The 23,295-nt window shown below is 40.0% G+C and overlaps 1 protein-coding gene across 1 annotated transcript in view; it reads right to left on the bottom strand.

Annotated features, from left to right (window-relative positions):
* Window positions 1–23,295, bottom strand: part of LOC124217273 (uncharacterized) — a 111,066-nt gene that overhangs the window by 68,843 nt on the left and 18,928 nt on the right. The window contains exons 3-5 of the mRNA XM_069135392.1: window positions 2,652–2,865; window positions 1,888–2,461; window positions 1,196–1,787 (exon numbers count right to left, since the gene is read on the bottom strand). Coding sequence (XP_068991493.1) covers window positions 1,196–1,787; window positions 1,888–2,461; window positions 2,652–2,865 — 1,380 coding nt within the window. The remainder of the gene's footprint in view (window positions 1–1,195; window positions 1,788–1,887; window positions 2,462–2,651; window positions 2,866–23,295) is intronic.

Below are 23,295 nucleotides of genomic sequence, written 5' to 3'. Positions count from 1 at the left end.
TTTGACGGTATGACGGGTGTCATGCGAAAGGTTAAAATTTATTTTGTCCAATGGATTCACGTTCAATTTCGGTGGCCATTTTGCTACTACTCGGTGCTTCATGCAAGCCGTGAAAATTACTTTTCAATCTCGGATTTTTCAAAACTGGCGCAATGTATTCCATTTTTTTTTACTCCAAAGCAACGTATCTAAAGCTCATCCAAACCTGCGATATACTTAGTGTGATATCACCTTGTTAGTGAAAACGTCAAGTTACTGCAAGTTTATATTAACATTACGTTGAAGAAATCTCTAGCATCTATTTTAAAACGAATATTATTGTATGGCTATTAAATAACCGGACTGAAGTCATAATAGTTTTTAGTCATCACCAATTACAGCAGAAGTGTTTTCGCCCTCAATGTACTCCCCTTGGCGATCCCTACACCGCTCCATACGACGTTGCCATCGTTAAAAGCAGTGCTGGTAGTCCTTTTCTGTCAGCTGGTTGAGAACCTCCATCGCTTTTGCTTTAACCGCTTTTATACTTCCAAATCTTATCCCCTTCAGCGCCGACTTGATTTTGGGAAATAGAAACAAGTCACGGGGGGTAAGGTCGGACGAGTACGGTTCTACATCAAGGTTCTGATGGCCCTACGTGAGCGTGTGAGAGGACGAAGACCCGATTTGTGGAAGACCAAGCCCTGGATCCTTCACCAAGGCAATGCACCAACCCATTCTGCCTTGTCTGTGCGTTCCTCGCAAAATACGGCGTCATCGTGTTGGAATATCCACCGTACTCGCCTGAGCTTGCCTCCTGTGACTTTTTTCTATTTCTCGAGGTCAAGTCGGCACTGAAGGGGATAAGATTTGGAAGTGTGGAAGCGGTTAAAGCAAAAGCGACAGAGGTTCTCAAGCAGATGACAGAAGAGGACTTCTAGCACTGATTTCAACAATGGAATCATCGTATGCAGCAGTGTAGGGATCGCCAAGGGGAGTGCATTAAAGGCGAAAGAACTTCTGCCGTAATTGGTGACGAATAAAAACTGTTATGAATTGAGTCCGGTTATTCAATAGCCACACCTCTATAACGTCTTCGTATGTACCAACTGTATGTGATATAATGTCTTTGTGCATTAGATGTCCAACACCAGGATGAAATTTTATTCCTGGCTTACTTCTGTCAAAATGTGTTTACTGCAATCAGTATATTTACCATGCCATCGTTTGCAGATTTGAAGGTAATCGATCCACGCTTGATAGTTTCAGATTGTCTGATATCGAGCAGCGCCTTATAAGTTTGATACATGCTTCTAGTAGCTGCCGATTGGATAGCCACATTTCGGACTAGGTAGTTAGGATTTACTGGGAGCCAAGTTGAGGAGTTTAAGGAAAATCCGGCTGAAGTTGACCCATCCCAATGAAAGGGAGTTCTTGCTGGGTCACGGGTGAATAGTTCAAAACGATTTGGCCCCGCGGCGATTGCACCAGGGTCTTCAGTTTCTTCATACAATATTAGTGTATCGAGTAAACCCAATTCTTCGCCTTGATAAGTAAATGCGGTGCCCGGTGACAAGAGAAGCTGCATATTAAGGCTGTCGACTCGATTCAAAAAGAACCTTGAGGCTATACGGCTGACATCGTGATTTCCGAAAATTGAGTTTGAGGTTCTACCGTGGGGCAAGGCAGAGAACCATTCTTCTGCCATTTCTACGAAGTCATATGCTGTCGATTCTCGTCTCAGGTTTGAAATAAAGCCAAAGTTCAATGGTATGTGGGCTCCTTCATGAGTTTGGTTACCGAAATATCTGAATATAATAAATGCTATCAACTTATTTTCTTGAAAATTGATCAGTGACAAAATAATAGTCGCCATATTATATTATGGTTTGACATTGGAGGTAATACCTGGTAATGACATTTTGACGAGCAGTTGAATCAGTAACAAGTATTTTGGTTTCACTATCCGGTCGGGTCGAGTATTCATCGACGACAGCTCGCCACTGATAAATAATATCTATAGTTTCATCAAGATCAGTTGTGTAAATATGTCGAAGGTATTCGTAGTCTGTTTCTGTAACTCCTGAACTAGCTTCCTCGTTCAAAGGTTCATCCAGAAAGCTGGCATCTTCAAAAAGATGAGCGACTGAACTAATGCGAAAACCATCGACATCTTGGTCAAGCCAGAATCTGAGAACGTCAGTGATTTCTGTAACTACAGCAGAGTTGCGGAGATTAAGATCTGGTTGACTCTCATGAAATTGGTGTAGGTAGTACTGTTGTCTCTGCTCATTCCACGTCCACGCAGAGCCACCGAATACACTAAGCCAGTTGTTTGGCGGCTGAACTACGTTGCCTGAACTGACTCCATCCTTCCAGACGTAGTAGTCAGTGTAGGGCTCGACACGTGCAACAGAATTTTGGAACCAGATGTGCTCATTACTGGAATGATTAGGGACAAAGTCCAAAATAACTTTCAAATCTGAAAGTAATAACCATTGATTATTTATCTTTGCAAATACTATTAATCATGTTTTCTTGAACAATGAGTATATTTTATGATGTGTGTGTGTGAATATTCTAGTTCCTCTGTTTTGCAAAAAGCGAACTAAGTAGAAACTTAGTAGAAACTCTAAACAGTAAGTGTGTCTTAAGTTAATAATGATTTGTACTTTTTTGATGAGCCGTGTTCACTAGCTCTTGGAAATCCTCAAATTGACCGAAAATTGGATCGATACCAGTGAAGTTCGAAACGTCGTAACCTCCATCAACCTGTGGTGATGGGTAAATAGGCGTCAGGGAAAAGCCAGTGAAGCCAGTGTCTTCAAGGTAGTCCAAACGGGATATAATGCCTTGTAGATCGCCAATCCCATCACCATCACTATCCTACAAAGATTTTCAGCATTATTAACTTGATTTCTTGACGAATGAGCAAACTATGAGACAAAAGTAGCGTAGATACGCTGGTTCTAACCCGAAAAATGGCGGCGTACCGGCTCCCTCCTTTCTCCCTACCTTACCGGCAGTCGGTATGTTACCCCCCACGATGGTAAGCCTTACCCATGATATTGCAACCGGATGTTAACATACATGACGTCATCATCATTTTCGACTGATTTTGCCGTCAGACGAACGGCCGTTTTGATAGCAGCCATTTTGATTTTCCTTAGTCGGATGAGCAGCTATTTTGATTTTTTTATCGTCAGACAGTTTGATCATGAGATTTTTTGCTTGGTCGGATGAGCAGCCATTTTGATTTTTTCACCGTCATCCGTAAACTTTCACGCTAATAGTTTGCCCCTAGGGCGAAAATATTATTTTCCACATACTTAGAATACATTCTCTTGAGTTACTTGGCCGGATGACGACACAGCAATTAGATAGGCTCGGGATGTTGTTGATGATCCGTAAACTTTCACGTTCAAGAATTTATTATGGGGGGAGAGTGTGGTTGGTTGGTTTATAAATCGCGAGTTCATTCAACACGTTATATTGTGCTCATAGTTTTCCTATTGTGAACTTCAGTATCCATAGTACGTCAAATTTATAAAATCTGCATCGAATGTGATGGATCTAAATAAAATTAACCTCGTCTGTTGCCTGGAAACGCTGCCCACTACGAGAATGCCGGATCTGGAGGTTGGGGAGGAGTACAACGCAACGGGGGTTAGACGTGTAAATACTAAGTACGGCACGAGTATTCTTCTCGCGCTAAATGAGCAATTCGAGCAATTCGAAATATTTTTACCCCCCCCCCCCCCCCCTCCGAATCGTAAGTCTCATGGAAAATGATGTGGTGCAATTCAACGGGATGCAGAAAACGATAATCGAGGGCATTCTACGAATGAAATATCATGGGTGCGAATACAAAAATTTGAATTTTTTTGTGACAAATGAGCAATTTGAGCTTAACAAAAAGCACTGTTCCAACTTGCAATATGGAGATGATCATGGACATTCAAAGTTTCATTGGCCCCGACGATAAATTTATACCCAAGGAACTTTGCATCATAAACATAAACTCATCGGGTTTGAGCCGCATTCTCTTCAAACCGCCGTACGCTTGGGCAGATCTACCAACTGAACACAAAGCTACTAACGCTTAGCTAACACACAATTTTCATGGAATACCATGGAATGCGGGAATTGAACCTTATGCTGAGGTGCAGAAGATTTTAATAAAGGCTGTTAAATATGCATGCTATGTATATGTCAATGGCGAGGAGAAGAAACGATGGCTGACGAAGATCCTTGATGGGGCAAAGCAAGTAATAAACATGGAGGATTTACACATTTCACCACTATCACTGGAAAAACTGAAACATATCGAAGAGGCGGGTTGGTGCTGTGATTATCATGGAAACGCTTCAACGGGATACAACTGCGCCTTCGAAAATGTTCAGTGGTTGAAGAAGTGGTATGTCAAGAAGTGCACGGGGTCTCTCGCGAAATCGTTTTGTCTATTCAACAAAACAAAAAAATGTAAATATCATGCGTAGAAAAAAATATTAATAGAATTTAATGTAGTTATATATATATTCCGAATTACAGTTACACCTAATTTTCAGTAATATAATTCATTCGAATAAATCTAAAATAAATATACATATACTAGCGGTTGAATGCTTTGAATAGATGTTTTTCATTTATCAACAATTACATTCCGTTTTCAGCTCATACATAATAATGATGATAGATCATCGTATTTGAAATTGAGCAAATAACCTTATACATATTTTCATTATTCATTGAATAATAATAATAATAATTAAACATCCGAACCCAAAATTGACTTATACCAATCCCTTAACCGTGCCGCTAATCGGGTTGTATTCGACAATACGATCGTGCAAGAACATGCAATAGGCTACAGTGTTTGCGGGAAATTCTACGCTCGAGTCAAATAACATTCGAATATCCACCAGTCCGGTTTTCAACGATTCATTCTGTTTCGAGCAATCGATAACAATGAGGGGAGCTCGGTTTGTAAATTCACGCTTCGATAACAGAGGTTCGGCCTCTTTGTGTAGTAGACGGTTTGAAATTGAACATACATGTTGTAGAGAATGGCGTACTGATTATTGGATATATCAAGATTCATATTCCAGTAGGGATAACACTGCGAGTTAAGGAAGAGTTTTACATCTCTGATTCGACAATGATCAAATTCACTGGCATTTTTCTGGGGACCGTTTCTTCGTGCAGTTTGGAATCCTAGAACGACATATCTCGGCTTTTTCAACTGCATCGATGTCTTCACCGTCCACACATGCCGCGTCGTTGACGGGAGCATCGGATACACGTACATTTCCTAAGAACAAAAACTCATGGATATGGCCGGATCCTTGGGAATGTAGTTAAGTAGCTGGATTTCCGGTTTATCGGCCAGTTTGATGTAGGGTAGCAACAACTCGATTCTATTAAGGGTAATCTTAAAGTTTTCCGCGGGCGGGGTTTGAATCACCGCATTCAAATCGGTGTTGGAGCGTGTGAGAATCAACTTGTGTTTGCCATTGACGATGACTCGACAATAATTTTCGGCGAAGCCCAGCATATAATTCAACGGTAGAACAACGTCGTTTCCAGAAGCATCGGCTAGTTCGGCATCATCGCTCAACCAGCTGGTATTCGCCAGACTATATTGGTGACCCGGGCTTAGGGATAAGTGCCACGTCATAACGCTGGTGATACCAGCATTTTTATTCCGATCAATGTCCACACCGTTTAACTCGTGGCAAACTTCCACAAACAGATGGCAAACAGCCATATTGATCAATTTCGTAGTCGTCACGGCATTTACACCATGGTCCTTTGTAATTTTTCCGTGAATGTGGAGAAAGCTTTTACTGGGCAGTAGGCACAAGTCTTGATGTTGGACAACAATATGGATTTCATCGTTGTTCTGGCAGCTGGATGATGCAAGCGGCTGATGAGCATGAATCTCAGAGTGCGCAATCGATTCGTCGAATCCCACAGATTTCTGTATTCTTATAGTTTCTTCCATGGTAACACGCACAGGATGCAGCGAACACGAATTTTTATTTTCCAAAATTTCCACGTAATCGAAGACCTAGGCTCTGGAGAAACCGAACGTTCAGAGGTGTCAGTCTCGTAGGCGGTGTAAACGTTGTCAGAGGTGTCGGGCGACTGATGATTTTTGCTCATGACGTCTGACTTTTATAACTTTTACCCAACTTTCTCGCCTCAAACACGATCCTCATTATTTCAGCGTTTTCACGTGTAAACGCACAGTTTTGCCGCGAAAAATAATTAGCTCGTCGTCCTGATAAACTATTTTCAGCTGTAAATTCTGTATCGACAATACGGCAATTGGTAGGTAAATGATGCTGGCAGGCACTAACACAATCTTATATCCGGATGGAACGGTTGGGCAAAGTTCATAAATCGTGTGAGCTCGACGCTCGATTATGTACGCCCCAGCGGTTATGTTACACTCAACGCGTAAAGTATTAACCTTCAGTATAGCCACTGGTAATTCAGATTTTTGAGTAACGTCTCGTGCTAGCTCAACCGCTTCAAACCCCAATAATCGGCCGATGGAATCTTTGGATTTGAAGTCTACCACATGATTGCACGTGACTTCACTGTTCAGCTCGTTGTAGTTGGCTCTCAGACTAAGGGTGATATCGGAGGGTAGCTCCTCACGCAGACATTTTTCAATATCCTCAATTTCACAGCTTCCCGTGGATATTATGATGCTGGAAGATGCACCTGACAGTGTTAACGTAAATGATTCCGACATGACTGATGCTTGCTCCTGCGGCACTTGTCTTTTTATAACTGCTCGCTGAGAAATTTGTGGCATAAGTGCCCACAAATCACAGTATCATATTCCCGATACCTCTTATGATTGTATTCAACGCTACCAACACCGACATACCTCATCAGGTCCTTAGGCGGTTTTAAATCACCGAAACTATCAAAATACGCAACATGGCCACCATTTTTCTTGTACGCAACCCAATGTGTCCCTGGGCCGTTTTTATCGTCGATATTAATAATTGCGGATTCTCGCATTTTTGCTCCCGATTTAGGCAGATCATTCCGCATGAAAATGCCGCGAAAATGCGGAATTTTCATATTTTCAGCATAGTTGCGTGAATAAATGTTGGTGGGAGCTCGGTGTGGTAGCTTTATAAGTTTTTTGCCGGATGTGAGTACAGGCCCATTCCGCTGCGGTAGGGTCGCAGATATAATCCCTTGCCCAAAGCAATCGCCTCTATTGTTGTATTGTGCCGTTTGTTCTCGTTCAACCGATGTTTGTTGACACTAGCTTCGTTGACAGCTTCAGCTATACCCGCAGCACCATCCGCAAGAGCTCCAGTAGCGCTTAGACCAGCCAGAATTGGAATGAGAAACGGCAGGAAGCCGCCAATTTTATCAGGCACAGGTATAACGCGAGGCATACGAGCATTCTTCCCAGTCCCACGCGCAGCCGCGTGAGCACCCGCCAACGCCGACTCAACGGCTTCATAACCCGGTCGCATGGCGACCTTTGCTGCTGTGATGATAGATTTAAGATTCACAGTTCTCTTCCGCTGTTTACTCTTCCCGCCAGTTCTAGATTTCTTCTTCGCAGCCGCTCCAAGTTTCAACCGCTTCGCAGCTAAGCCCATTCCGAGTTTAGATTTAGCTTTCATGGTGTTGGTGACTCCCCAGGCTGCAGCCTTTTCACCCACACTAGCGTCCTTGGCCAAGACGCGATTCCACGCCTTCTCAGCGAGCGCTTTGTCGGCAAGATTTCTTGCTGCGATATCGCGATTCTTTGCGTATGCAATGTCGTGGTCTTTACACGCGGCATCCAGCGGATTGATCCCCGAATCTCCACGAGCCAACCTCTTGGCCAATTTCGTTTCAGGTCCGCAGTACTGATACCCTGGCACATGCAATTCAACTGGGAGATAATTGATGATTTTATTTAACAAACCACCACCGCGTTTCTTCCGTGTGCACATCCTCATAGTCGGGCAACAAGAAGCATCATGAGATTTCAAAATCAGCCTAATAAACTACCTATCGTAAATTTCGATAAAATGGTTCGACGTGGTAAGAGGAAGATAGGAAAACGACATGGAAAATTGCTGCCAAATACCGTGAGAGCAGTTTTTTGCGGGCCATCCAATTGCGGTAAAACTAACGCTCTTCTCGCACTCATCACCCACGGCAATGGATTGCGATTCGAAAATGTCTACGTCTATTCGAAATCTCTTATCCAGCCAAAGTATCAATTTTTGCAAAAGTTACTAGAACCCGTGCAGGGAGTGGGTTATTTCCCGTTTCGCGAGAACGATGAGGTTGTAAAACCGGAAGATGCTCGCCCCAACTCTGTTATGATTTTCAACGATGTGGCTTTTGAAAAGCAGGATAATATCAGAGCATACTTCAGCATGGGCAGGCATTGCGATATCGATAGTTTTTATCTAATCGTAAGTCAAACGTACGCGCGCATTCCAAAACACCTAGTGCGTGACAATGCAAACTCATTGGTGCTATTTCGGCAGGATGATATGAATCTGAAACATATCTACAACGATCGTGTAAACACGGACATGACGTATCAGCAATTTCAAGTCTTGTGCTCGGCATGCTGGAATGATGACAATTACAGTTTTACCGTAATTGACAAGGATAGTGAAATCAATGGGGGGCGATATAGGAAGGGGTTTGACTGCTTTATAAGCATAAACTAACATAAACTTGCACAGTTTCGTTGCAACAATCGAGCCGGCAACATGGAGAGTGCCAAGATTCGTAAGCATAGCGATACGTTGAGTGAAATATCAAAAGCATCCGATGTCATACGGCGGAAGCATAAGATGCTCAAGTTGGACTAGGACACGACCGAACAGGTTATGGGAGAGGTATTAAAGCCTTCAGTAACACCGTTGCAAGAATTGGTTGATACCTCAAGACAGCAGCAGCAGCATATTAAACGTGAAATTAAAACGGAACTACCGGATGTGACAATGAAAAAAGAAGAAGAAAAAGATGACGAGAGTATCGGGGATGATGATGATGATGATGATGAGGAGGATGAGGATATGGATGAGGGGAATTTCATGGATGCAAATGATAAAACACTGAAGTTTGGTGAAACTTCTACTACAAGTGCACCGGTGAAGAAAACAACGGATTCCACAGCACAATATTTGAAAATGTTCAGCTCAAGTAAAAAGAGGGATTTGGATACTACATACGGCGTTCGAAAGTTGACAAGCGGTATGATGATTGGCGATACACCGATCAATTTCATTGATAATCTGGTCAATGTGGGAGATGAAAGTTATAAGAGAACACCAGGATTACTTGAATTATTGTTTAAAAAATCACCCGATGCATTGATTGTGAATGACGCGGACAAGAATAATCACATGAAAATTATAACGCCGACAAATGCTTATCGAAAACGTTACCAAGCCGATGAAAGTCTTCGAGATAATTTAGGAAGCGCAAAGTATAGAAATTTCGTTGAAAATATGTAAATTTGAACAACTGGTGAATTTGAAAAATTAACGACGGAGCCAGGAATCGAACCTGGTATCTAGAGATGCTTTACTGGAGACTTACTCCACTAGACCACCTAGCCGCCCTGACTCTGTTGTCGTTAATTTCTCTCATAACCAGTGAGTTTAAATTTGTTTTCCTGTACCAACTTTATGTATGAGTAAGAATTTCTTCTCTGTATGCACGATGTAAGGAGACTGTAGTGTGTAGATGTTATGTTTACCCTTTTAATCCTTTGCTTCCGATGAGAAGCCCGTAAGACGGCAATGCCGTCTAATAAATGAGATGCGGGTGTGCAAATCATTAATCTACGAGAGAATTCTGTTGGAAATATGTAAATTTGAACAACTGGTGAATTTGAAAAATTAAAAATGCGGCACACCCGCATCTCATTTATTAGACGACATTGCCGTCTTATGGGCTTCTCATCGGAAACAAAGGATTGATAGGGTAAACATAACATCTACACACTACAGTCTCCTTACATCGTGCATGCAGAGAAAAAATTCTTACTTATACATAAAGTTGGCACAGGAAAACAAATTTGAACTCACTGGTTATGAGAGAAATTAACGACAACAGAGTCAGGGCGGCTAGGTGGTCTAGTGGAGTGAGTCTCCGGTAAAGCATCTCTAGATACCAGGTTCGATTCCTGGCTCCGTCGTTGATTTTTCAAATTCACTAGTTGTTCAAATTTCAATATTTTTAACAAAATTCTCTCGTAGATTAATGATTTGCACACCCGCATCTCATTTATTAGACGGCATTGCCGTCTCACGGGCTTCTCATCGGAAGCAAAGGATTGAAAGGGTAAACATAACATCTACACACTACAGTCTCCTTACATCGTGCATACAGAGAAGAAATTCTTACTCATATAGAAATTTCATTGCACAACACGTTAGCTCGCCGAAAAAAACGGGTAAAGGCTTACCCGACTATGAGATTGCGCGAAAGGAAGGCCAAGATGTTGATTACGTCTACAGGGATGATCCAAATGAAATTGTAGATCGTCTCAGGCTGCTTATGGCGTCACAGGCAGCAAGCAATACCAGCCATTCTGACGAAATAGTCTCCATTATTGAGGAGTTGCGCGAGGCTGGAATCGTTTATTAGCGGCGGATAAATGTTAGAATTTATATCCAAATGAAACTACTGCCGCCACCTGTCGGGAGTTATGTATATTAGGTAAACGTCAAATGTAATGTCGATAACATGTAAACGTCAGATTTAATGTCATTATCATATTAGAAATACAGTTGAGTTGTTCATCAGCCATCACGTTATTTACTTTAGGTTATGGGCCCAGACCATAACACGCGTTAAAATTAAGTTTCTTGTTAGTATTTCGCATAGGTTTTGTGTCGTGTAAGAAAGACAATAAGTTCCAATTACCTCGCAAGCATTCCTAAGCTAAAAGGAAGAGAGAATTTCGACGATTGGGCGTTCGATGTAGAAAACCTACTGGTTCTCGAAGGTGCTGACAAATACCTGAAAACAGAAGGTACCGAAGCTACAGAGGCAGCGACAGATGCAAAGGCACGAGCAAAATTGATTTTGACGATCGATTCATCGTTATTTGTACACATAAAGGAAACAAAGACCACGAAGGAATTATGGGCAAAACTACGAACTTTGTTCGACGATTCAGGATTTTCGAGGAAGATTACTTTGCTTCGTCATCTAATATCCATAAGATTAGATAATTGTGAGAATATGACGAATTATGTGACACAAATAGTGGAAACGTCTCAACGTTTAAGTGGCACAGGGTCTGCCATCAACGATGAATGGGTGGGTTCTTTATTACTCGCCGGATTACCAGAGCAATTTATGCCAATGATTATGGCTATAGAACACTCGGGAATTCCAATCACTGCCGATTCCATCAAGACGAAATTGATCGATATGGAATCAATCAACTCTAGTGAAACGGAACGTAATTCAGCATTAGTGGCTAGAAGTTGGCATAATAAAAAGAAAAACGGCAAAGTTGGCAGCAATGGTAGTACCAGTCAAAATGGCGGATATACATCGAACTCAAATGTCAAAAATACGAAAACTAACAAAATGATAACATGTTATCGTTGCAAGCAGATAGGCCATTATCGTAATCAGTGTCCACTTTCGAACGAGAAAACAGATAATAAGAAACAGAGTAACGCATTCAACGTTGTTTTTCTTAGCGCAAAGTTCAGCAAAAGTGATTTCTACATAGATTCGGGGGCAAGCATGCACATGACGGCGAATGAAGATTGGTTGAAAAACTCTAATTATTCACAGAATTTACCTGAGATAATAGTTGCGAATGAGACAAAAGTGCCTGTTTTATGCTCTGGAGACGTGGAAATAACAACAAGTCATAACTACAACATTACTATCAAAAATATGTTGTGTGTACCTAGTCTCGCAACTAACCTATTATCAGTAAGTGAATTGATAAAGAATGGAAACAGTGTAGTTTTCGAGCCTAACAAGTGTTTGATTAGAAATCAATTAGGCGAATTAGTTGCTGAAGCTGATTTAATTGATAGTGTGTACAGAGTTAATTTACAAACACAGAACTGTTTATTGACTTCAACTCAAGTAAGTGGGGAAACATGGCACAGACGACTTGGCCATATAAACAGTATGGATATGAACAAAATGAAGCGTTGTGGTTTAGTGGATGAACTGAATTATCCTGACTCTTTTACAACAGGCAAGTCAAGCTGTCAGACATGTTGTGAAGGAAAGCAGTCAAGATTGCCATTTGCGACAGGTTCACGTGCAACAGAAATACTTCAAATTGTACATTCAGACATCTGTGGTCCCATGGAGATCAAGTCAATTGCAGGTGCTAGATATTTTGTGCTATTTATAGACGACTATACTCGGATGACCTTCATTTACTTCCTGAAAGCTAAAAGTGAAGTGTTGAACTATTTTAAAGAATTCAAGTCTATGGCGGAGAATATTCACAATACAAAAATAAAACATTTAAGAACTGACAATGGATGCGAATATTGCAGCAATGAATTTGAAAATTACTTGAAGTCTGACGGCATTATTCATCAAAAAACAAACCCATATACCCCGGAGCAGAATGGACTCTGTGAGCGATCAAACAGAACCATAGTGGAGAAAGCAAGATGCTTACTTTTCGAAGCTGATTTGGAAAAGAAATATTGGGCAGAAGCTGCAAATACAGCCGTCTATTTAAAAAACAGATCGGTAGCTTCAGGTATTGAAAAGACTCCGTTTGAATTATGGACTGGTAAAAAACCCAACTTGGAACATATACATGTTTTTGGGAGTACTGTGATGGCACATATACCAAAGGAAAAAAGGACCAAGTGGGATAAGAAGTCTAAGAAATATATATTGGTTGGTTTTTGTGAAAATGTGAAGGGTTACAGAATTTATGATCCCGCCTCTAATATTATTACAAACAGCAGAGATGTTGTAATCATGGAAATACCAAAGAAAGAAATCACTGTCTCAGTTCCCATGGAAAGCACAGATTCAGTGGGGGAATTAAGTGAAGAATCTGTGGTGAAACTTAAACCTATTTATCATTCAAGTTCAAGTGAATACCTAGATGGTGAATGTTCTGATGACAGGCAAAAGATGCAAGATGAAACAGAAGGTGAGAATTCTTCAGCAGGAGGGACATCTAGTGAGCAGCAGGCATCTGCTGATGATGATGAGGAAGGAAAGAACTCATCACCACAAGGGATACCATGTCAGCCACTGTCCTGTGAAGAAACATTGAAGAGACCTAGGAAGAAACCATCAAGATATGGTCATGCTAACATGACATGTACTACTACCTCTACAGGTGAAGACAGCTTGACTTATGAGGAGGCTATCCATGGTCCAGAAAAACAGCAGTGGCTCCAGGCAATGGCAGAGGAGCTTCAGTCATTCGATGACAATCAGGTGTGGGAGATTGTCGATGCTCCAGATAATGCAAGTGTAGTGCAGTGTAAGTGGGTCTTACGTAAGAAATATGACTGTGATGGTAAAGTGAGATATCGAGCCAGATTAGTAGCCAAAGGTTTTTCGCAAAAGGCTGGCATTGACTACCAAGAAACCTTTTCCCCAGTGATTAGACATTCAACCTTGCGGTTACTATTAGCATTGAGTGTGCAGTTAGACATGGACATAACTCACTTAGATGTGACAACAGCCTTTCTTAATGGACATTTAAAAAAAAGTATCTTTATGCAATTGCCTGAAGGATTCTCTAGTAAAAATTCAAACAAAGTATTGAAATTAAAAAAGGCTGTATATGGTTTAAAACAAAGTTCACTTGTTTGGTATCAAAAAGTAGAGGAAATATTATGCAGTTTAGGGTTCAGTAAATGTAAATTGGAACCTTGTGTATTTATAAAAAACCATAATAACAATAAGAAAACTATTGTTGGTGTATATGTAGATGATTTCCTAATTTTTTCAAATAACAAGACTGAAAGTGACTCTCTGATAAATGCATTAAATATAAATTTCAAAATAAAGAATCTAGGCCAGGTCAAACAGTATCTAGGCATGCGAATTAATGTAAACAGAGATTCAAATGTAATTACAATTGATCAGGAGCATTATATTGAACAATTACTTCAAAAGTTTAATATATCTGAATGTAATACTGCCAATACACCTATTGAATGTAAATTAAACATTGAAAAGTCTGATGTTTGTGTAGATAAGTTACCTTATCAAAATTTAATAGGTAGCTTGATGTATTTAGCGGTCTTGACAAGACCAGATATCTCTTTCTCAGTCAGCTACCTAAGTCAATTTAACAATTGTTATTCATATATTCATTGGAATTATGCAAAGCGAATTTTAAAATATTTGTCAAAAACAAAGAATTATTGTTTGCAATATTCCAAAGAAAGGGCAGAACTAGAAGGCTTTGTAGATGCAGATTGGGCCAGTGATTCCTCAGACAGAAGGTCTTATACAGGTTTTTGTTTTATAAAATCTGGGTCTGCCATTTCTTGGGAAAGCAAGAAGCAAAGAACAGTAGCCTTAAGTAGCTGTGAAGCAGAACACATGGCTTTATCGGAAGCTTGTCGTGAAGCTATTTATTTACAGGACTTAGAATCTGAATTAAGAGGTCATTGTAATAAAATAGTTTTATATAATGACAGTCAGAGTGCATTAAAGATGGCAAATAATCATCAAACTCACAAGCGGTCTAAGCACATTGATGTGAGATACAATTTTGTCAAAGATACTGTTAATAGTGGTCGAGTTCAAACAAATTATTTGCCAACTTCCAATATGCCAGCTGACTTATTAACTAAAGGATTATCAGGTGAAAAGCATTATAAATTTATAAAAAAACTTGGTATGGTTGAAAATTAAATTTATTGTTGTATCTGATTGTAATAGATTGTAAGTGATATTTAGTTTGTTTTTCATTTTGATATAGTGGGGGTGTTAGAATTTATATCCAAATGAAACTACTGCCGCCACCTGTCGGGAGTTATGTATATTAGGTAAACGTCAAATGTAATGTCGATAACATGTAAACGTCAGATTTAATGTCATTATCATATTAGAAATACAGTTGAGTTGTTCATCAGCCATCACGTTATTTACTTCAATAAACATAGAATCACCATTTGTTCAGTGACCGTCCAGTGATGAGTATAGACATATTTGGACGACACTCGGAGCGAGGTGGGGGTGAAAATTTGTTCGTGGGCCTCCGGGTGTTGGATTCAAAACCACCAACGACAATCAGTATGATTTGGATGGTAAACGATTGTGTAACATAGCTGATCCGCAGCACTCTACCGATGCTGTTTGCTTTAAAGTTCTCAATACCGCTTTACGGTCTATGGCTGTGGATGTTGTGGATACTTTTCAATCAAATTTTGAGAGTTTCGCGCATGAGCACAACGAGGAGTTGAAACAGCTACGCATAAATAACAAAATCGTAGGAAACGCGTTGAGTCGCATGAAACATATTGTGGATCAAGCAACACCACCGCTGGAACAAGCCAGCAGGGAATGAGTATCGATTGAGGAACCAGAGTGGTTGAGCGTCAATTCGAAAGATTGAAAAGTGAAGAGTTGGGAACAATGAAGACTGTAATAGCTGCTGAACTCCACAGACAGGCTCGACGCAACTATCCGCGCCGATTCGTAGATGTAGGTGGACTGGATGAAACCTGGCCAGCTGATCTCGTCGATATGACCGCATACAGCTCGCACAACAAGGGATACAAATACCTCCTAACAATCGTCGATATATTTTCCAAGTACGCGTGGGCGGTGCCGATAGTCCAAGAGTGGGAAAGTTGTCACTGCCACCATGAAATCTCTACTGACCCAGAGCCGTATACCTACACATCAACACGTTGATTAAGCAAAGAATATTACAACAGCGAATTCAAAGCCCTCGTGAAGCATCACAATATCAACATGTATTCGACATTCAGCAACTTATAGGCGTCAATATGCGAACGATTCAATCGAGCATTGAAAAATAAAATGTGGAAGCGGTTTACTCTCCAAGGATCGTACGAGTAGATTATTATTTTGGATGATTCAATGAAGTCCTACAACAACACCAAACATCGCACGATTCGAATGAAACCGATGGATGTTAGCAGGGAGAATGAAAAACAGCTGCATCGTAGCGTGTACAAGCCTCGGCAAATCAAACGAAGTAATCGTGCGCGGAAATTCAGTGTGGGCGTTCGAGTTCGAATCAGCAAGTACAAGAATGTATTCGAAAAAGGCTATACACCCAATTGGACGACTGGTATATTCACCGTGAGTGAGATGAAAAATACCAATCCACCGACGTACAAACTTACCAATTATTAAGATCATCCCATCATCCCATCGAGGGAGGCTTCTACGAATAGAAGCTTGGCAGAGTAAAATATCCCGACGGCTACCTTGTGGAGAACGTATTACGCAAACGGGGGAATCAGGTTTATGTGAAGTGGTTTCGTTTTGATAGTTCGCACAATAGCTGGATAAATAAAACAGACATGTGACATAATTTGTATGTATTTTCCGAATTACAATAATAGATTTCAATATAAAAATATTTCCACATATATCTCCTTTGTACGCACATGTGCCATACTCGGCACTATGAAAATAATAACAATAACAACAACAACAACGACAACAACAACGACAACAAGAACAATAATAATAATCTGCAATTTTCCCATACGATTATCACACATTTTATTTTTGGAAAACTTTTTTTCATTCTCAGAAAACTTTTTTTCATTTTCTGAAAACTTTTTTCACGTGTTAATTATGTTACGGGGTAGATTGCGTAGGCTCCGATGAGCGGTAATCGGAGCTTACTCCACGCCCAGCCAAGATGTTATTTGGCTATTATAGGGTCCGTTCACGTCGACTATGCACTCGTGTGCTACTACTATCAATGCATCAAGTGAATGGAATAGAAAGGGATCGGTATTAAGGGAAGGTGAACGATTCAAAGTATATGACTGTTTATTAGTAGTCAATGCAACGGAGTCGGTCGAGGGAAAAAGGTATGGTTTTGGTTTAGAGGGATAGGTGTCTTGCTTGAGCGCTAGGATGGATCTGCCTAGTTTAGCGGGATGTAGCAGGCAAGCTAGCCGCGAGTTACAGAAGAATCTGCTGACTCGCGGACGATAAGAGTAGACTATAGAGCGTAAGGTAACTAAGAGTGTGGGAAAGGAATAAGAAGTCTGGAGGACGTAACAATCAAATGGGAATAAAGTTTTCGGAAAACTTTTTTTCATTTTCTGAAAATTTTTTTTCAATTTCTGAAAACTTTTCTGGTGGTAAACAAATAAAAATGAATCATTTCTCGATATATCAATAATAAATGAATAAATAGTTATTAAGTATATGAAATCACATTTGCAAATCCAGTCAATATTTACAGTAATTCTACGTCTACAGTTTTATCCTATAGCTATTGATTGCTGGTACAAACCCCCAAGGTAGGGTGTCAATCTGTGCAGTTATCAATTGCCGCTTGTTATCTTGCCAACTCGGAGCCAATTATTTTTGTACGATCGTGCTTACTTCATGTTGTTTACTTCGTATTAAACACTAGGGAAGGGTCAACTCTTGGTAAGCCATCAGACAGGGCTGATAATCATCAAACGTGATGCTATTTATCGACGAATTTTTCACACCCTCGGCACGCTTACTCACTTTTTCCCCATCCTCAACCATCGTAGTAAATGTGTACAGCTTTGCTCGTAGTCCCACAAACTCTGTCATAATTTTACCATTATTTTCATCCTTCATTAGCTTAGTCGTTTCTTGTTTTTAAGCGGAATGCCATACACATTGTCGGGCGAAAAGTCAGAGGTATCAAACATTTTATCCACATCACGTTTGATGATATTGTAGATGTTCGGTACGTTAAATTGATAAATAAGGCTGTTTGTGTCGGTATACAATTTGACCGCGCTGTTAGAAAAGTCGGATTTTACATAATTATAGTGGAAATCATGAAGAATGATTTTTGACAGATCTAGAATCGATGCGCCGACGTAAATAGGTTTGGCGAAGTGCACTTTAACACGATTCATTTCAAAGATGACCATATCAGCGCCAAATTCGGTGCAGTTGTGAAAGTTTGCTCGAGCAATAAGCGCTCTCGCACCACCTCTTCCCCCCCCCCCCCCCCCCCCCCCATTTTATAACCAAATTAACATCTTTATGATTTCGCACATTCTCCATAGTCTTGCCGAACACCGCGTTATCCATGAGTTTGTAAAAGTTTTTCTCAAATTCGTTCCTAGACCGCTTGCGCATGTCCGTGTTGAGCGTGATGTAAGGCTCGAGCCATGGAGATTGTGCAAACTTTAAAACTCTTGTGCACTTTCGTTACTTTCAATGCTAAATTCAAACACTGTTTCAAATTTCTATAGTGCAATATACAGGATGTCTCTAAATTGGGGGACACGGACCAGCCAGCGTGATACCTGACTCAAATCCAACCGAGAATTTCTTTGCCGCAAGCTCGTCCGGCGCATAGTTTTTGAATTATAAGCGATAGCGTTAGGCCAATCAGAGTGCACCATTTCATCTCGATTTGCCGCCACGGAAATTGCTGTTTTGTTCGTCCGGGTGAATTATTATTATTCGTTTACGAATTAAATATCGGCACCTCCCCTCTCGCCTTGTTGTACCCCTTCTCGAGCGCTGACTTCGGTATTGTTGCCGCGGCACACGCTGCCGGCCGCACACCCACGGACGCACACTCATGCGTGTGAAACATAAGCGAATGCCCAGCTACACAATACTACGGAACACACATCTGCGAGTGAAAATAAAAATAAATCTCCAAATAAATCAGCGGATTCAAGATTTAATGTTATAAAACACTTCCAATCATCGATGTGTACATAAAACTAGAGATTTTAGATAATTAATATGCCGTTAGGGTTCATAATTACTCATTCAATCAATCTGGCTTGAGATCTTCAGAATTATGCTTTCCGAACATTTTTTGTGTCTTTGCAACATAATTTTTTCACTTGTTTTAAATTCATCATTGACATCCGATTTTTCAATAATGCGAGAGAAAAACAACTCGCTGAATTGACGTGTCAATGGGTTTGTAAATCAATTACGATTCACCTGAGTTAACACAAAATAACTGAATAAATGAGAATTCACTGAATCGCTAAAAATGATAACTGAAATCATGAGAATTATTTGAGATATAACTGAATTAGGAAGAGTTGTAATAAGTCAAGTTACTTCAAATTACTTTAGATTCGTGCCAAAATTTTGTGTTTGAAGAGAAAAATAATTAAATTCAAATAAAAAAGTAATTTTAAATCAAGAAGAAGGAAATTCCCAAATACCTGAATTCAAATGAAGCAATTTCAATTTAATAAATCTATCTGAATTGAAGGAAAAATAATTATTATTATTTGGAATAGAAAAATGAAGTCGAATTACATGAATAAATTCAATTAATTTAACTCAGAAAAATATGGTGTCATTCAAATTCCTAGTTATTTCCTCGTCGATTCAATGTGGGTCTTCAAAATGCTCAACCTTTACAAGTAGATCGGCCCTTGCGTGTGTAAACTAACCGTCTATATCGCTCGAGGGGAGGATCGCGATGTTGGAAGTGTTGAAGCTTTTAACTTCGTCCGCAATCTCCTCGTGATTTCTGTTTTCAAATTTGTACCATAATGTGAGGTTAACCTTTACATTACCCTCCTCGCGCAGTACCAGCCTCAATCGCTCAACGATGATCCGCTGCGCGTCGTCCAAAAAGGCTTCCAAATTCTTATGCCCGAGATTTGTGGCAACTCCCGTTCGGATCCTGTTGGCAAAACCACTATCGACGTCGTCTTACTGTACACTCGTAGGACTGCCGATATTGGCACCCATCGCCACGGCGTGCTGCTGCTGCTGCCGCTGCTGCTGTCGCTGCCTCAGCTGTTGCCGAATCTTTGCTATCCAGGATTGTACGAGCGTGATTGTATGCTGAATTTGCAGTTTCGCACTTATGCTCGTTCTCGGGCGTTCGAAAACATCACGCAGCAATTGGAAATTTTCCATTCCAACTTCAATCCAGTGCTGGAAGATGTCGTCATTCTCACGCTTGGGATACAGCTCACCCAACAAATCGTGAGCATTCTCCATCGTTTTGACGAGATTTGAGTATGTTTCAGCGGCCATGACTTCAACGTTGATATAAGCAGAACTTCGATGAACTTTTGACTTGCACGTATCGTGTAGGACTGATGAGTCTGCATCGGATGCGTTGAATTAATATATGCAGATAGATCGCAAAAATTTTGGGGCGTAGTAGTGAGAGGTCTAAGCTTTGTACGCCCCTCGTCATCCGGTTAATTAAAACAAATGAATATTTTCGAAGTATGTGGAAAATATTATTTCCGCCCTCGGGGCAAACTATTAGCATGAAAGTTCATGGATCATCAACAACATCCCCAGCCTATCTAATTGCGGTGTCGTCATCCGGCCAAGTCATACAAAAGAATGTATTCGAAGTATGTGGAAAATATTATTTTCGCTCTAGGGGCGAACTATCAGCGTGAAAGTTTACGGATCATCAACAACATCCCCAGCCTATCTAATTGCGGTGTCGTCATCCGGTCAATTAACACAAAAGAATGTATTTGAAGTATGTGGAAAATATTATTTTCGCCCTGGGGGCAAACTATTAGCGTGAAAGTTTACGGATGACGGTGAAAAAATCAAAATGGCTGCTCATCCGACCAAGCAAAAAATCTCATGATCAAGCTGGCTGACGATAAAAAATCAAAATGGCTGCTCATCCGACCAAGCAAAAATCAAAATGGCCGCTCGTCTGACGACAAAATCGAGCGAAAATGATGGTGACGTTATGTATGTTAACATCCGGTTGCAATATCATAGGTAAGGCTCACCATCGTGGGGGGGGGGGGGGGGGGGGGGGGTGACATACCGATCGCTGGCAAGGTAGAGGGGAAGGAGGGCTACGCCGCCATTTTTTGAGTTAGAACCGGCGCATCTATACTACTGACAAAGTTCGTAATTGCCTTGATGTAATAAGCATATACCGAGACTCATCTTGAATGGTGAACGGTAGAGATACTAACCCAAAACACGCGCGGCCTAGTGGAATTGTGTTCAAGCGTACCCTGTTCGAAGTCACGAATGGCGTGCGTAGAATTTTAACTCGAGAATAGCTCATGTAGAATTTGAAGGCTGAAAGCATTTTTTTAAACGGAAAGAAAGGTACAAGGAATTAGTTTGATCGTGTGCAGAAATTATTCTACGAATAACGTAAATGATTCAAGTCCATAGATCGACAGAAGGTATTATTAAAATGTCAGGCTTGACTTGCAATCAATTTATCATGAATTAATTCATTCTTTTGAACTTTTTGTTGAATCGATCGAACAACGAAATTCTTGCTCATTGAAATAAATAATTATTAATTATCTTCTAACAAACTTACGCTACATTAATAATTTGTGTAACACGCAGTTGAGATCAAACAACGAATAACGAATAAATAAATGAGCAAACTCGTCGGATTATAACGATGGATCAGTAATAAATTGTTTCCTCAAAATAACAGTAAGAAATCTAAGAGAATTTATTTTTGAACGATTGTGCTGGCCATTTCAAACATCAGTTCTTGGACGATCCTCGTCGATAAACTCAAACCATAGCGAAGCACCTTTCAGTGGTTAAATACCTGGATGGAAATCAGCCAAATCTCTCGATGAGCCTTAACCCCAGAAAGCTGATCGCTGCGACTTGAATGTATCAACGAGGCTCATCGTGGGACTGATGTTTGAAAATGGCCAACTCAATGGTCCAAAAATTAATTCTCTTGGATTTATTACTATTATTTTTGACTAAACAATTTGTTACTAATGCATCATTTCAATCCGACGAGTTTGCTTATTCATTTATTCGTAATTCGTTGTTCAACCTCAAGTTCGTGTCACACAAATTACTAATGTAGCGTAAGTTTGTTAGAAGATGATAATTAAGAGGGGGGGGTAAGGTTTTCAGCGTAAAAAAAAACACTTTTTTTGTGAATTTTTTTTAAAAGTATGGATTGAACAAATTTAGTCAAACGTTTTGTACATTATTAAGTATACTTTTAACAATATTCTGTATTTTTTTCATGCGGAAATACAGAAAAACAAGCCGGTGACAGAGCTTGCCCCAGAACGTCTCAGAAAAAAAAAACAATTTGTGGTGTTCGCTATATCTCGGTCGGAAATTATCTGATATCAAAAATCATTAACATTTAGTCAAAATATCATCAAATCCTCCCCCCAACGTTCTTCAATTATTGTTTTTCTCATTTTTGGTAGCCATCTAAAGTGTAAACTGGTATTATTCGCGAAAAATTCCACCATTTTGTGGGTGGGAAACCCCCTCAATGTAAACAAAAAAATTTTAACTGCACGTTAGGGGAAGGTATTTTAAATGAAGAAAATGTGTACCAAGTTTGAAATGAATCGGTCAAGTAGTTTTCAAATGGCAGTGAGCACGGAATTTTTAAAAGTAGTTTCGAAAAAAAATCACAAGCGCACGATCGAACGTACAACGACAAACTGAGGTTCGTCTCTCGTTTTAAAATATTGTACAGTGTATAGTATATACATACAAGTATAAAATATGTCTTTATGGCTTTACTTACCTGTCTTTACTAAATAAAATATAATTTCAAGTGTTTTGCTCAGATCGACTTAAAATTTTGGGAATATATTCTTGAAATGTTTAACATTAAGATAGGACAAAAATAAATTCGATTTTCCGAAAGTGCAAAACCTTACTCCCCCCCCCTTAATCATTTACGGTGATTAGTAATCATTTCTTTGTTCCAACGATTCAACAAAAACATCTGAGGAATCACTTAATTTGTGATAAATTAATTGCAAGCCAAACCTGACATTATAATTAATCAATTTTGTCGATCAGTTGAGTTGAGTCATCTTCCTTGCCTGGTCCAGTTTTCTCGTAACTTCACCAGTTCACAAGATCAAATGAACAAAAAAATATCACCTAATATGGAAATTAAATTGATTAATGTTCCATAAATATTTGCAGAATAACTTCCGCACATGCGCAAACTAATTCCTTGTACTTGTCTTACCGTTCAACAAAATGCTTCCGGCCTTCAAATTTTACACGAGCAATTCTCGAGTTCAAATTCTGCACATGCCATTTTCACGTTCAAATAGAATAAAGCTAGCTTGAACAGGATATGGTTAAAAGCCATCTCCTAGGCCGCGCAAATTTTGGGTTGATATTCCTATCGTTTACAATCCA

Source organism: Neodiprion pinetum, chromosome 4, assembly GCF_021155775.2.
Source record: "Neodiprion pinetum isolate iyNeoPine1 chromosome 4, iyNeoPine1.2, whole genome shotgun sequence".
Lineage (NCBI taxonomy): Eukaryota > Metazoa > Arthropoda > Insecta > Hymenoptera > Diprionidae > Neodiprion > Neodiprion pinetum.
Note: the sequence above shows the minus strand (reverse complement) of the source record. Positions and strands in the feature narration are given on the sequence as shown.